Here is a 16350-nt window from a genome sequence, read left to right as displayed (position 1 = left end):
GCACAACTACCGATATGTTGGCAAGCCGGTCGTTGTTAGCAGAGCTCTTAACATTTAAAACAAATTCAATTGCTACATTCTAAATACGTTTTTTAAAAAAAGATTCAATATGACAATACCAGATTTAACCGCCAAAGTAGTGTTAGTGGATATTGAGGGCACAACAACCTCAATAAGTTTCGTGCATGAAGTACTTTTTCCGTATGCCAAACAAAATGCGGAGCACTATCTGCTAGAAACGTGGGAAACGGATGCGACAAAACAAATTGTGCAAGATTTACAACTGCTGCCTCAATTCGCAGAATATGCTTCGACTCTGGGTACTCAGACCGCAGTAGACGCACAGCTTATCACTGGCTTTGTGCGTTATCTTATCGAGAGAGATTTGAAGGTGACACCGTTAAAAACGCTGCAGGGCTTGATCTGGGCCAAAGGCTATGCTTCCGGACAGCTAAGGGGACAGTAAGTTGAACCCAGTACGGCTGATTAAACTTGACAATTATTCCCTCTCCCATTGCAGTGTATACGAGGATGTGGCCACGGCCTTCAATACCTGGCGTGAGGCTGGCCTCCGCATTGCCGTCTACTCGAGCGGCAGCGTGGCTGCCCAAAAGCTGATTTTCCAGCACAGCATAGCTGGCGACCTGCTGCCATATCTCAGTGCACACTTTGACACCCACGTGGGACACAAACAGCAGACGGAGTCGTACACGAAAATCTCCCAAATACTGCAGGTGGAACCGCAGCATGTGCTTTTCCTCACGGATGTGCCGCTCGGTACGTTTCGCAGTAGCTATATATTTTAATTATACTCGGCTTTTCTGCTGTTCTTACCTTTTTTTCCACCTCACAGAGGCCGCAGCCGCTCGTGCTGCAGGTATGCTCACCATTTTGCTACAACGGCCTGGTAATGTTTCGCTCAGCGAGGAGGAGAGAAGCGCTTATCCTGTTGTAAAAGACTTTGTGGCGCTGCACACACTAAAACAGCCTTGAATAAAGGAATACGACTTTGTCAGAATCAGAGAAATGTTTCACGTAATTTGTATTGTGTGTTGTTGTCTTTGTTTTACAGAAAGGCGCGATCGACGCTGCACAAATCATCGCCGCTGTCGTGCGGTTCGGGCGTCTGTTCTACCTGACGCCGACGCGAAGTGGAGCGCTGAGATTGCCGAGAGCTGCACTTGAGCGGAGAGCCATAGATTTTACGTATCTGTTGCAGTTTGGCCTCTGCATCGGTCACGGCTGTGGGGCATCGGCTACTGCTGCACTTTTTCTTGGGCTGCTTACTTCGACGATGTAGACTGCTCTCACAGGCATGTCGCATGCCCTCACTGCGGCAACTGTGGCTGAGCTTGCCAACCTCCGGGCCCCAAAAGGTGGGGCCCTCTAGAAGCAGTGGTGCGGATTTGACACGCTGTTGCATCATTTGCATGTGCAGCTCATACTGACGTTCCTGCAGCGCCTGCTCCGCCTTGCGCGTGGCTAGGCGTATGGATAACAAAGCCTTATGAGGTTCGCTGGAATGATCAAACATAAAATTACATTTGGTATTATTTAATATGATCCATTAAACTCACTTAAGTGAAAGAGATTTCCAGGCGGGCGTTTTTCGGACCTCCCAGTCAAATTGAGGCGTGGGATCGTGATACGTGCAGTTGTTCTGAAGCTCCTTAACCTTTTTGCGTGAAACCTCGGCTCGTAGTGTGGCTGCTAGATTAGGGCGTGCCACCGGATGCTGTGGGGACACACTAGATGTGCGCTTTGTTGGCACCTGTTCTGCCTCAAAGATGTTCAGTAGCTCAGGCTGCTGCTGCTCCGTCTCCACTTCCGCTACTTTCGCCTTTCGAGCACGTCGCCGGCGAACGCCACTTGAGCCTGAAGCGGCGCTGCAGCTACTACGTTTGGAAGATGCCGGCGGGGATTCGATGTGTAAGTTGGGTACCTCTTTCGTCGGAAAATAGTTGCTCAGCGTTAGAAGCTCCAACTTGGGCGGTCGTGTCGCACTGACACTCAAATCATTGACACTAAAGCATTTCCGCAGCATTTCGCTGCGGACTTTTGCGCGTGCTGCGGTGTGCATAGCTGGCACCTTGGTTGATGGCGCAGCTTTGCTGGCTTGCGTGCCACTACTGGTGGATTTGGGTCGCTCGGCATTGCGCTTGAACTCTTTCTCGAACAGCTTAAGAGATCGTTTAAAGTCGGCCACCTCTAGGGCAAATTCTTGCTTGAAATTTGTGATGCGGCTCAAATCACGCACGCACTTTTCATACTCATCGCTGAGGCAGCTAGAACTGTGCGTGATGTCAGGGGGAGTAGGCATGGTGGGTTGGTCTGCCAAGATTAGCGGAGGTATGCTGCGCGTCTTCTTCTTTAGTTTCTTGCCTTTGATGTGTCGCGGTTTGGTTGCACTGCAGTTGCTGCTGCTGCTGGCGCGAGCTTCCTTCAGTTCTGGGTGTGTGGGCAGAGCGCGCAGCTCTCGGCTGGTGGTGCGTAAACTTTCTAGAGTTGAGTAGAATTCGGCTTTGTGTAGATGTTTCACCTCACAGTAGTCTTTAAAAAGAGTTCCAATTAGGTCAATTTTTTGCACCAAATGCATCATAAGTATGAAATACCTGGTATGCTGTCGTAGAACTTGGCCAGTGTTCTAATGCCCGCCTGATCTGTCCAGGTTGATGCGGCTGCCGCATCTTGCTGCTTGCAGCTCGATGTGGACGCCTTGGTTTTTTTGCCCATGCAAAGCTTGGGCCGATTATAGACGGGTGCCGGACAATTATTGCACGGATCTATAGGCACTTTGACACAGGAATTCAAATATGTTCGGCCCATGTGAGTGCTCATATCTGCTCCAGTGGAAATGGCAGAATGCATTGCGCTTTATCAATATTTTGGATCCATTATGTTTGGGGGTCACTGTTGCCAGCGGTTACCAAGCATTGCTTGCACCTTGTTTTTAAGCGTATCCGTTTTGGGCAACGTATCCGCAGCATGTCCTGGTTTCGGGTCTCTCATTCCCCCACGCTCTCTGATTTAATGTTATGAAATTGGTAGCAATGACTGTCATATATTATGATAATAATCCTAAGAAACAAACAGCGAGATTTTTCCATTTTTATTTCAGCTTTAATTATTTTTTTTTTTTTTTTGATTTGGTGAAGACAGTTGCGAGAACTGTCTATGGGGTTGGTCTACGCAAAGTACTGCGGCAGATGACCAGATACGTTATGGCTAGGATAGCTCGAGGCAGTCCTGTGTGTAGTCAGTTGTTTGTGTTGGTTCAGTAAGCTGGTGTGTGTCTGTTCAGCTTTAATTAATATAGCATGTTCCACCTTCTAGAGATGTAAGTTTTTATCGTTGTCTATGGTCACTCACATTTAACTATCGCATTGTAATTATCGATTGGTTAGCTGTTGGGAACTGATACGAATCTGTAAGCTGTTAGTCAGCAGCTGTTAATTTCAACATTTGGTTGGTTTTGCTGGTTAGAAAAATACATTTAGTTTAAATTAACACTTGCATTTTTTCCATCAAACCGAATTCAAATGAAATATTCATATTGCAACAAATCTTCATCTTCAAACATCGACAGAATAACGTTGGCGCCCGCTGTTAATAACATTATGAAATGTAAAGTTAATAGATGAGCAACGGTTACTTGACAGTGCGAGTTCGTCAGTGAACGACGACGGTTAGTACGATTTGTAATGTGTGTAGTGTGTGTGTAAAAACAAAAAGAAAATTCATTGAAACTGGCGTAAATTGCGACAAAACAAACAGTCTGTGCCATCTGTGTACGTGTGAAATTACGTAAAATTTAAACGCCTATATTGTCGACATTTTCGACATCAAAAAACTTGTCACAATGAAGCTGTTCGCAGCAGCAACAGTTGCGCTCTTTCTGTTGGCCATAACCCAAACGACGCCAGCGGATGCCGAGGATCAGGAGGTGAGTTATGTTTTTGTTTATAATTTACAAATGTTTTAGACAACAGCTTAACGCTTTTTGAGTGTAAATGCGGTCGTAGCAGAAATTACAATTTACAGAAATTGCGGTATTTTCGCTTGCTTTGCTGTTTTTAACAATGCCGACACACACAAACACAACACAAACACAGCACACTAACACATGCATGCTCGCGTACGCCATACTTATTTACTTTTTGATTGTCTCTTCGTCCACACATTAACTTTGATTAGTCAGCAAAAGAAAATCGTATGCATAAATAAAAGGCTGCAATGGAAAACTACATAACCATAAGAAAATAATTCTGGCATGAACGTAAACATATACATATATATGTATATCTATATTTATGGTGCTGGCGCTTTTAGCGCTTATCAAATTTGCAATTCTGCCGTTTGTTTTTGTTGTCGCTTCGCCTCGTCCGTTGTTGTTGTTTCTTTTGTTGCGTCGCCATTTCAGCTTAGCAATCAGCTGTTGTATCAGTTTGACCGATAGAATGGGGACCCCATTGATCCATTGATATTCTTTCTATTTATGAGCCAGCAATTGCGTTTCAGCTTTAAGTTTGATTAGTTTGGACTTATTTAATTGTTATTTAGAATGAATCTTTACTTACGTATGTCAAGAACGAGTTATTTCGAATTCACGTAGCAAAAATGTTTTTATTTTAACAAAAATGTTGACTCATATGAATGTACTATAATGTCCCCACTGGCGCACCTGGATACGCAAACCTGTTTAATTTTCAATTAAAATTGTACATTTTCATGAATCAGCAACGGTATATAATTAGTTATTACTATAACAATAGGCAATATTTCACCTAGTTCACTTTTTCTCCCGCTAAAAAAGTAAAATGAACCAAAAAATCAGATTAATTGCCTGCAGGCTGTCTGTGGCAGGAGGCTGGCGAATCAAGCTGTCCCTCACTCCCTCTCGGAAAACCGTAGCCACGCCGGGCATGGTCATCAATATCAATTAAATGTTTTCATTTGGCAGAAAAACCAGCGCGTGTGTAATAAAAAAATTCAAGAATTTCGATAAATGATTTCATTTTTACATAACAAACGACTCTTTTTCGAAGCGCATAATTTTATTATTGTTTTAATTTAAGCCGAGTTCGAGTAAAAGTAAATAAATTTGTGTCATGAAATACTTTATATGCAGGCCACTAAAGCTTAAATCGAAATACGATACTAAAGAACAAAACCTGTTTACACTAATATGCTCAATATACTAACTGTTAAACGTATGCTCTAAAAATCTAAAGAAACAAAGCAACTGTCGGCGATTTCCATATGCTAACAAACACAGCCGGACAATGCATAAAAATATTTACATAAATGAATAAAATGCGGAACTGTGTGATTAAATGTGTGAATACACACACACACATGCATATACATATATTCATATTCATATTCATTCAGTCGGAGACAAAACTGGCTCTCAAAAAATTTGCAAACTTTAAGAAAAATAAACTTATAGCTGGAGCTCAGAATGTAGAGGAACCGTCGCTGGAGGCGGCTTTTTGTGGCTCTCGTCCAACTGTTTTTGTCATTTCGGAAATTCAGAAACACAAACGGCATCCGTTTCAGTGAATTCACAGTTTGCCTACAAATTGTCAGCGATTGTCAAATACGATTCTCTCTTTCCCCGGCTCTAAATGCAAATTGGATTCCCCTCCCCCCACCTACCCCCTTTTCTCCTGAGTAAGAAACATTGAGGCAATTTCGATGCCATTGTGTCATTGAGCAATTTCGACCAATGACTCGTCGCCTAATACGGCAAATGCCAATGAAAATGACGTTATTCAATCCACTAAAAGGCGCCCAACAGCATCCAATATCACACACACACACACAGCACAAATAATCACCCGGGGGAGTATTGAAGGCAAAGTTTATAATGAGCTTGAGCTGTGCCCGCTGTGTGATTGGTAAGTTTGGCAGGGCATATCCCGTCGAAGGCGTGAGTTGCATAGACTCAGCAGTACCTTGTCTGAATAAATGGCCTGATAAATTAAGAAAACGTACAGCTTCGCCAGTTTAAGAGCCGCTTTCGCTTAAGCTGTTCTTTGATAATGAACAGAGTAGAACGCTGTCGAATGCAGGTGACTGCAAAATAGTTACCTTTTAATCGCAAGGGCCGTCGGCTAAGAAGCTCCCGTGCAGAAGGCTCAAAGAAAGAGCTTTGGCCAAGGTAAATGTGCTCATTAAAAATGTGGCTGAAGCGTTTGTAAAACTCACACGTTTATTCAGCACCTAGAAGCGACTGACCTTGAGCAAAATAAACGTAACCAGCAAGAACATCACCGAATACTAAATACCTTAGCAGGCATATAGCTTAGAAGGGTTATAAGATCAAATTTGTATTTGCTCTTCCCACTGTTCAGGAATATATTCGAAAAACTTGATTATATCGGAGGCAATGTTTCGTTATAAAGTCGTAATACCCTATGTAAGGGTATATTAAGCTGTTTGCACAATACCCGCCCCTCCCGAGCGCTGGAGCCTATCAGAGCCTATCTAGATGTTGACAGTTTTGGGCAATACCGGTTTTTATGCAATATTTTTTTTTTGTGTGTGAGCATACATATTTAAAAATAGACGTTTGACTTCTGGCCAAGTTTATTTATTTATACGTTGGTAAACACTTTAATTAAGCCTTAATTAAAATCAACAGTTTTACAGCAAATTGCCAATTTACAAAATTGCAATTTGCCCAGTGAGCCCTTACCCTTCGCGTGCTGTCTCATTTTTAATACCCTTGCAGGGGGCATTATAATTTTGTCTCGAAATGTGTAACGCATAGAAGAAGACATCTCCAAGCCCATAAATTATATATATTCTTGATCAGTATCAAAAGTCGAGTTGATATGGCCATGTCCGTCTGTCTGTTTTTATGCGAACTAGTCTCTCAGTATTATCATGAAACTTTGCAGAAGTCCCTCTTTCTGTTGCACGCATATGTCGGTACCGGCTGGATCGGACCCCTATATCATATAGCTGCCAAAGGAACGATCGGACGAAATGTAGGTAGTTGTATGAACAACTTTTTTTATACCTTTGCAGAGGGTATTATAATTTTGTCGTGAAATGTGTAACGCATAGAAGGAGACATCTCCGACTTCATAAGGTATATATATTCTTGATCATCATCAACAGCCGAGTCGATACAGCCATGTCCGTCTGTCCGTCTCTCTGTTTATTTGCGAACTAGTCTCTCAGTTTTAAAGCTATCTATATGAATTATTGCAGAAGTCCCTTTTTCTGTTGCACGCAGCACATATGTCAAAACCAGCTGGATCGGACCATTATATCATATAGCTGCCATAGGAACGATCGGTCGAAAATTTAGTTTTTGTATGAAAAAAAGTTTCTCTACTTCTCATATATATGCAAAACCCTATTAAGATCGGACCACTATATTATATATCTGCAATAGGAACGATCGGTCGAAAACTAGGTTTTTGATTACAAACCCTTTTTTGTTTATCAAGATATCTTGACCAAACTCGGCATTAACTATTTTCCCTGTGCTTCTTAGATACGGGCAAAGCACTATAAGCATTATGAAAAGGTTGGGTCTGCAAGGGTATTAGATCTTTGGCGTGCCGAAGATAGCCTTTCTTTCTCGTTTGGTTATCAAAAAAGTTTATCGAGTATTACTCGGTACTTTTTATTTTTACTATGCTTCTTAATTATTTAAAAAATATTATCATTATTCCGATACTGTATCATATAGCTGCTATAGGAACAATCGGTCGAAAATTAAGTTGTTCCCTGTGCATTGATTGCATAGAGTTTTGTTTTGTTTTTCAAAATATCTTATCCATTCTCGGCATTTACTATTTTCACTGTGCTTCTTCGATGCGGGCAAAGCATTGTGACATTGTGAAAACTTGGGTCTGCAAGGGTATTAAATCTTCGGCATTTGCAGATTGGCCTTCTTTCTGGCTTATATATATAATATTTATTTGTTTTTTCCATCAATTCAATTAAAGTTTTTCAACATTGCATCAGTTAATACCCCAGCGCATCTCTTTTATGCATCAGCCCCAGCCCCACACCCAGTGCAATATTTATTCATAAAAGCCTGTTAACACTGATGCGCAGCACGTTGCAGCAGCAGCAGCGGCATCAACTGCAGCTGCAACAGCAACAGCAACTTTGGCATCAACTGTCAGCTGCGGAAAGTTTCGACATAAGCCGGGCCAATGTGAACCATGAAAATGCTTGAACAACTTTAGCTTGATGAAAAAATACCACTCAGAATCTATGAGAAATTTGTGCTGCTATCACAATCCAATTCAAGAACTACATATTTCGAATTGTTTAGTTTTGAGGGGCCTGAACTAATTATCGAAAATTATAATTCATAATGATGCGCTAACCAAATGCATTTAATATGCTTGAAGAAGTGAAGCATGGCTGGTCGTGTGCTCCTTGGTTGCGCAATAAGTTGCCAGGACAACCAAACGGAGAAGCCTTCATAACATAGCCAAATGGCAATCTGCAAAAGCCATCAGCGTCTTTCGACACCCTGTAACCATTGCAATGGCAATAATAGGGTATATTGTATATCAACTAACGGTAATTTGGAGGCATATTTGATCACGATCTCAGAGAGTATGAGAAGTAACCTTAGAACATATAGACTGGACAATTCGAGTAAAAAAATAGGACCAGGCATATTTTTGTCGACTGGTTCGAGTTCAAGACACGCTCACGTGGTCTCATAGCAAGAGAGTAAGAAATACATATGATTTGTGTGGTATAACGGCATCGCTCTCTTTTATCCCGCTCCTACTACAGGAAACTGCTTTGGCTTAATCTCAGTGCTCTCTCATTATGTCTACAGATCGTTTAAATGTGTGTGTATGTGTCCGCACAAGCAACAATGCGCAAAAATTCAAATTGTCTTAAATGTCGGAGGCATTTATTCCCTTTCAAAAGAACGAGTAATATAAAATAATGACACGTCGATGCGAAATTCTTGCATTTTACCGCGTTATTGTTGGTAAGGGTACCTTGTGTTCTATTGTTAGCGGTATAAGGCCTAGTGTTTTTCAAGTTATAGTCAACGGCAATTTTCGTAGAAAATAGTAAGCACAAGTCGCTAATTGAAAGAGCTTAATTAACCAGATCAGGAATATTTTTATATTATAGTATAGGCACGCTTGGAGGCTATAATCAAGCAAATTTGATATGGATCGAACACAAATGTTAATGTAAGCGGAGTACAGGATATCTGCTAGTTCAGTTAACATGCCCTATTTGTGTTCTATGGCAACTTTGGGGTGTTGCTTAAAGTGCCGTAAAGTTTAATTGAAAAACAAGCTGCAAACAAGCTGCAGCAGTAGCAGCAACAAACTGCATCAACAATGCCAAGACCGAATCAACTCAGCCAACCACCCACACAACATAATCAGCTCAACATCAGCCAGCCATCAACATAGTTGATGCTGACGCTGACTGCGCTGTCGCTGCTGGCGTTGACTGCTGCAGTGACGCAATTGCCGTCAAAAAGTTTTTTTTGTGCACTTTTCGGCTTTTTGTCACGCTGCAGTCACAAAACGTCAGCCGCAATGAGGATGAACGACCGAAACGTCAACATGCTGCTATGCAATCTCAGCTCTTGCCCTCTAGCTCTCGCTTTCCCTTTCCCTTTCCCTCTCTGGTTCTCTCTTTGTCTGGTACTCGCTCTTGGTCGACTGTATTTGTTGTTTTCAGTCTTTATTTTATGCTTTTAATTCGTAAATTATTCAGCGTTGGCTTCACCCGTTTGGCGTCGCCATCTGTTGTCTATTTGCTGCATTTTGTGGCTCATCATTTATCGATGAATTTTGTTGTTGCAATCCTCAAACTAGTTTTTGGGTGCAATGCGGTGCGGTGGGGTGATGTGCAACCCATTTTGCATCGGCTGTTAATTAGTTTGTGTGACCTGCCGCAAGCTCAGCAAAACGTTGCTCCACTGATTGACTTAATTGGTCAAATGTCTCCTCTATCTCTGCACTCACTCCACACTCCCTACTCGATTTCTCTCTCCCTCCACCTCTCTGCGTTGCCGCAATGTAATTGCAATTATGCTGAGTTCATTAGGCCGCCCAAAGGGAGGAAGCCTACCACATAATTAAAGCTGTTGCCGGTTTTTAAATCAATTCGTAATACCTATTAATTTTTTACTATAGCCTTACCTAGGCACAGGCCCAAATTAACCTATTAACGGAATGTCATGTATTGTATATGTCGGAGCATAATGGTTGCTATCCATTGTATTCGCAATTTCGCAGCACAGCAAGTTATTAAAACTTCCTTTAGTTTAATTTCACCAATCACTTAGCCACTCAAAATAGTGTTACTATTCTTCTCTCCGTTACTCTACTTCAGTCAGCGCTTTACGATCAGATCTCTCTCAGCAGCAGAATCTCTCTCTCTCTCTTTCTCTGTCTCTGCTACTATGCTTACACTCAATCGAGTTATAACGGGCGCCTATAGGTCTACAGCAATATGCAGTAAACCAACTGCGATATATACATACATATGTACATACATACATACATACATACAATGTTAAAAATACACATACATACATACATACAATGTTAAAAATATTTTGCATTAAATTGAATATAGATTTTCTCCAATTCATGGAAATCCCAAAATTCAGCTTTTCAGCTCTTACGCATTAGCCAGCTAAATTAACGTGCTTTTAATGCAATTACTATATTATATAGTGGGTTAACACTTAATTAAATAATTTACCCGAGCTATTAACCATCCTGTTCTATGGTGCTGGCACACACACACACCCACATACACACGTTTAGCAATTGGAACACATTGCACATGGCACATGGCACATGGCTTTGCTGTATTCATTATTATGTCCATGTTCCAAATTTTATGTTCTCTCTCTCTCTCTCTCTCTCTCTTTTTGTGTGTGTATTTTCCTTAAACAAATTTGTGTTCTGCTTTCTGTTTTTGTCTTTGCCACACACACACACACACATACACAAAACACACACATAAACACGCAGACGAGCACGGATGAGGCAGGGATCAGCGAGCCGTCCATCAAATTGGTACATGTGCTTAATCCCGGGGAGCGGGAATATCTGTCGCCCAATTTGATTGGCGTGCAGAATATTGCGATGACATTTCTGCCACTCTCGATGAACTTTGTAAATATCATCGATGCCTTTCGCGAAATTGTGAACGGGGTGCGCTACGAGATTCTGCTGAATGCAGTGGACACAAAGGCGAACGATGCGGACACGATTTGCCGCCTGGTCATACTGGAGAAGCCCTGGATCACCACACAGTGGGGCGACAAGCAGCGCGAGCTTGTCAACACGAATTGCAGCGACCTGGCCGACAATGCCCTGGCCGTCGATACCGAACAGCGCTCCAAGCTGCTCAACGACAAATATGTGAGTAACAGCATCTTCAATGGCGGGCAGCGGAACGAATTGAGCGACAGTGAAATGGCTCAGTTGGAAGCACAGATTCTAACAACGGACGCGAACAGGCGTCGGGTGGGCAGCTCCAGCTCAGCCACCAGCTCAGTCACCAGCACCAGCACAACAGTTATACCCTCACTAGCGGAACCCGCTAATGAGCCTAGCACATCAATTAACGGTAACGAGTCAGCCACTGCTGCTGGGGAGGCGACCACCATGCCCACAGCGGAGCTCAATGATAATGAGAAGCGCTGGCTGGACGATATCCTATCGGTGGGTGCGTATAATTTTGAAAAGACCATTGAGCAGCAGCGCTCCGAGTTGAAGCATCAGCAGCAGGTAGAGGAGCTGGGCGAGCAGCAGGGGGAGCAGCAGCAGGAGCCGGAACAGCAGCAGGAGCCGGAGCAGCAGCAGCAGCAGCAGGAACCGGAGCAGGAGTAGGACACATTATCATAACCATTATGAGAAATGAATCTTGCAATCATATAACACACACACACACATACTCACAGTTCTTGTGTCGCCTATATACTCCTATACATACATACGAATGCTCGTAAAGTAAATGAATACAATAAAAGGAAAATGTTATTTAATTAAATTTATTTAAGCTTCTCGTTTTTCTCACCTGCCCTGTGTTAACACACACAAGCACACCTGGGCTCTTGAAAGGGGGCGTTGTTGGCATAGTCCAACCAAGCGAAGCGCCTCCTCTTCTGCTTCCCCTCTAACTCCCTGTCGCATTTATTTCAGCTTAATAATCAAATGAGTTTTCGCTTTCAAATTACGGCCGCAATCTGTTTAACCCGTCCCCCTGTCGCATCTGCCCCTGCCCCCGTTACTCTAACTGTCTATATGTACATATCTTAGGGTGGCCGACCTCAAGTGGCGTGTGCGTGTGTGTGTGTGTGCCCCTTAGCAGCATACAGTGCTGCGTGAAAGTGTTCTCATTATCCTTGATGCTCTACTTTTAACACCCAACTCTGACGCAGAGCGGCTCTGTACAGTGTCCGTGCTGAATGGAATATCAGATTGAAAACTATTGGTAGAGCTAAAAACCAATATATGTCGAATATTATTGGCGGAGCTAAAAAACAATATATGTCGAATATTATATACTTAACAGCATTTCATAAATAGTTGTTCATCATATATATGATATACATATCTACATATATACTGTTAATACTGTAGCACTGTTTTAAGGTCTAGTTAGCTGCTGGTCAGCTGTTGATGATCTTTGCTATTTACTCATCACTAAATTGACAGTGTTGAGAAAAGGGAGAAGAGTCACTTTTTAAGCAGAGTTGCTCTGAGACTAAATTGTGAAATTAATAAAGAGACACGCCAAAAAATATAGCAGCAATTATGCGGGTTCCTTCTTCTACACACTTTTAAATCAAATTATATACTCATTGCAAGCTCGTCAAAACAATTGATGGGCAGTCGATGCATTTATGTAAATAAATGAATCCAATCGCATTTCAAATCCCGGACAGCAAGCTGTCCAAACTCTACCCGACATGTGGCTTTTTGTTGTGCTGCTTTGATCTGAAATCTGCGGGATTAGAGAATATGCAATCGAATGTCGGGCACTCAACTGTCAATATATCGAAATGCATTTTACGGGTCATTTGCCACACAACAAAACGGTCGAGCGGTGTCCCTGAACATAAATTACGTTTTAATTCGCATTGAAATACTGAAGGACTAAGTAGAGGTGCGACGAGGAGCCTGGGAGTCTGCCGAGAACAGGCGGCTTAATGAATTCATTTCGCGGCAGGTCAAACGGAAACAGAAGCCGCCGCTGTTCGAGCCCTGCTCGGACGCCCAAACAGGGCCAACCTGGCTACCTTTTTAATTATACACACGTCGTTGTCATTACATTTCATTTCGTATTGTTGTCATTGCATTCTCCAACTCACCTGCACTGCCTGCTCCCGTTGCTGCTTCCGAATTCGGCTGCTGTTCGTCAATTACACGCCCACACCACGCAGTAGGCCTTGGCCCTTGGCCCACCTAATCCCCCGCAGCCCAACAATAATCTAGCGATGCCCACAGGCAATGTATTTCCAACCAGAATGTTTGGTTTAATTGGTTTTGCGTTTGCCATTGAATGGTTTATATGCCACATGTCTATGCTCCTCTCCCCCTCTCTGTCTCTCTCTCTCTCTCTTTGGCTGGCCAAGTGGATTGGCGGTCTCCGAATTGCTGTCAGGGCCTGCTGGCTGGCTGAGCTATCAGAGAAAGATTAGTGAAGCAATGGGATTTTTTTCTTCTTCTTTTTTTTTTTTAATACTCAGCAGGCGCAGCTAGAAACTTTGAAAGCCCTTTGCTCCCCCAGTTGACTCCAAATTTATAAACGTTCCTCAGTTAAACTCAAGCAGAACACTATTCAAATAATACAGAATATTTTTACATTTGTTACACATTTTGTATGTGATTCCTTTTAACTGACCTGACCGAGAGTTCCTTTCAAATTTCATAGTATTGGACATAGACAAATAATACTGCGTGTGTTGGACACCCGATTTCCGATTCTCAACCGCGTACAAAGCGTCAGAAAAATGAAACCATCTACGCTAATATTGCGTCTACGCAGTATTTGGATCATGTCCAGTTGGCTGCGGCACGAGGCTTTGGCCGCAGCTGCGATGGTGGTGCGTCGTCGAGAACAGAATCTGAAGCGCCTTGAATATGAACAGAAGCTAGAGGCTGAAGTGGGTCAAGTGGGCGTTGACTCTGAGGGTAAACTGCGTATCGTTCGTGTAATGGACGACTACATTATCCCGGCCGAGTGTGGTTTCTAAGTAAAGGAGCAAGGAACTATCAAAATTTTCGTCAATTATGTTATACGCCCGAATCTGGTTATGAGGAGACGTTACGTTACGGGATTCACATAAACAGCAAATATATTTTTGGGGATATACTCTTGGTCGGATTATTAATAGACCAGTTCTCGTGACAGCTAAATAACTCGAAACTCTATATATTTACTTTTGGCAATATGTACAAATGATGAATGAATCTATGTTTTTCCGAACTACTGTAATTTCCACGACAATAAACTGGAACCGTGGTTGTCCGTTCAAGAGTACTTTCACTGTAGTTTTCCTAACCTCAGCTTACTTTGCAATTGCAGTTATCGCGCAACAGGCGTAGCCTCAACGATGTGCCCGTGGGCGGCCGCAAGCCCTACGATGAGAAACAGGCGGAGGAGCAGCTGCAGCGTACGCTGGACAAGCTCACCGCTGGCGAGGGACCGCACTACAGGTGGGTGACTGATCTGAGCTGCGTCTCATTTTGTGTTCACATTTTAAAAACCTGTTTCTGTCGCACAGAATTGTCAAGGTCTATTCGGCCACGCGTCAGGTTGTCTCGGGCACTTTGACGCGCATCGATGCGGACCTGGTTGACAGCAATGACGCACAGCGGCGCTGCATTGTGGAGATCTGGGCGCAGCCGTGGCTGGAACAGGGACACGAAGTGACGTTCAAGTGCCACAATCAGCCAGCCGTGCATGCTCGCCACAGCCGCTCCGTGGAGTGGGCCGAGAAGAAGACACACAAGAAGCACAATCATCACACGCTCAACAAGGTGGAGCATCTGTTCCACAAGTTCCAAGTCAAGTACAAGCGTCGCTATGCCAACAGCGCTGAGCATCAGATGCGGCTGCGCATTTTCCGCCAGAGCCTGAAGACTATCCAGGAGCTGAATGCCAATGAGCAAGGCAGCGCCAAGTATGGCATTACCGAGTTTGCGGACATGACCAGCACGGAGTACGCACAGCGCGCCGGTCTCTGGCAGCGCAGCGAGGACAAGCCGACGGGCGGCGCAGCTGCTGTGGTGCCCGCCCATGCGGGTGAGTTGCCCAAGGAATTTGACTGGCGGCAAAAGAATGCAGTGACGCATGTCAAGAACCAGGGACAGTGCGGTTCCTGTTGGGCATTCAGTGTGACCGGCAACATTGAGGGCGCGTATGCCATCAAAACTGGCGACTTGCAGGAGTTCTCCGAACAGGAGCTGCTCGACTGCGATTCCAAGGATAGTGCCTGCAATGGTGGACTCATGGACAATGCTTACAAGTAAGTTTTGCAGTTTCAATTTCAATTTATGCACTCTAATCGCAACACGACTTTCGCAGAGCCATCAAGGACATTGGCGGCCTGGAATACGAGTCTGAGTATCCATACGAGGGCAAGAAGAAGCAGTGCCATTTCAACAAGACGCTGTCCCATGTGCAAGTGTCCGGCTTTGTCGACCTACCCAAGGGCAATGAGACTGCCATGCAGGAGTGGCTGCTCGCAAACGGACCCATTTCCATCGGTGCGTAGACCCTTTCAATATATATATATTCTATTTAACTCTCGTTTCGACTCGCCCAACAGGCATCAATGCCAATGCCATGCAGTTCTATCGCGGCGGTGTCTCGCATCCATGGTCGCCGCTGTGCAGCAAAAAGAATCTCGACCACGGCGTACTGATTGTCGGCTACGGCGTTTCCGACTATCCCAACTTCCACAAGACGCTGCCCTATTGGATCGTTAAGAACTCGTGGGGTCCGCGCTGGGGCGAGCAGGGCTACTATCGCGTCTACCGCGGCGACAACACCTGCGGCGTCAGCGAGATGGCCACGTCCGCACTGCTGGCCTAGACACACGCCCGCCCATCTATACATCTATATATATTAATATAAATATGTATCTATGTTAATGTTGGAGCTACAGCACAAATTTCTTTTTGGCTTGCACTTGGCATTTCTGTGTATTTTTTTCGTTTGGACTTTTTGTTCCACTATAATCATGTCGCAACACTTGTAGCCCATTCCCAAAATCATATGCAATCCCCTATAACAGCGCAGCATATATTGAAATAAACTTATAAAATTACGAATTGTGAAGATAACACTAACAGATTTCCGATT

At 43.7% G+C, this 16350-nt stretch overlaps 4 protein-coding genes across 5 annotated transcripts; 3 read left to right on the top strand and 1 right to left on the bottom strand.

Moving 5' to 3' along the window:
* Positions 1 to 23: 23 nt before the first annotated feature.
* LOC115763663 (enolase-phosphatase E1) lies at positions 24 to 1024 on the top strand. Its single transcript, XM_030706334.1, has 3 exons — positions 24 to 462; positions 521 to 777; positions 854 to 1024. The coding sequence occupies exons 1-3, from the start codon at positions 110 to 112 to the stop codon at positions 991 to 993; spliced, it is 750 nt and encodes a 249-aa protein (XP_030562194.1). The 5' UTR covers positions 24 to 109; the 3' UTR covers positions 994 to 1024.
* Positions 1014 to 13718, bottom strand: LOC115763655. Its single transcript, XM_030706323.1, has 4 exons — positions 13352 to 13718; positions 2613 to 3078; positions 1578 to 2550; positions 1014 to 1517 (listed from the first exon to the last, which is right to left on the bottom strand). The coding sequence occupies exons 2-4, from the start codon at positions 2866 to 2868 to the stop codon at positions 1067 to 1069; spliced, it is 1680 nt and encodes a 559-aa protein (XP_030562183.1). The 5' UTR covers positions 2869 to 3078; positions 13352 to 13718; the 3' UTR covers positions 1014 to 1066.
* On the top strand, positions 3657 to 16315 carry LOC115763652 (putative cysteine proteinase CG12163). Of its 2 annotated transcripts, XM_030706319.1 has the most exons (6): positions 3657 to 3943; positions 11004 to 11396; positions 14569 to 14699; positions 14768 to 15511; positions 15571 to 15752; positions 15815 to 16315. In XM_030706319.1, exons 1-6 carry the CDS (start codon positions 3860 to 3862, stop codon positions 16078 to 16080), a joined length of 1800 nt encoding a protein of 599 aa, XP_030562179.1. In that variant the 5' UTR covers positions 3657 to 3859; the 3' UTR covers positions 16081 to 16315. The 2 variants fall into 2 exon arrangements, with proteins under 2 accessions (XP_030562179.1, XP_030562180.1); XM_030706320.1 differs by lacking the exon at positions 11004 to 11396 and having other exon boundaries at positions 3660 to 3943.
* Positions 13797 to 14523, top strand: LOC115763671. The gene has a single exon (XM_030706341.1). The coding sequence runs from the start codon at positions 13994 to 13996 to the stop codon at positions 14234 to 14236; it is 243 nt and encodes an 80-aa protein (XP_030562201.1). The 5' UTR covers positions 13797 to 13993; the 3' UTR covers positions 14237 to 14523.
* Positions 16316 to 16350: the final 35 nt, after the last annotated feature.

The sequence above is a fragment of the Drosophila novamexicana genome, unplaced genomic scaffold (assembly GCF_003285875.2).
Source record: "Drosophila novamexicana strain 15010-1031.04,08,12 unplaced genomic scaffold, DnovRS2.1 tig00000770-arrow-pilon, whole genome shotgun sequence".
Classification (NCBI taxonomy): Eukaryota; Metazoa; Arthropoda; class Insecta; order Diptera; family Drosophilidae; genus Drosophila; species Drosophila novamexicana.
Note: the sequence above shows the minus strand (reverse complement) of the source record. Positions and strands in the feature narration are given on the sequence as shown.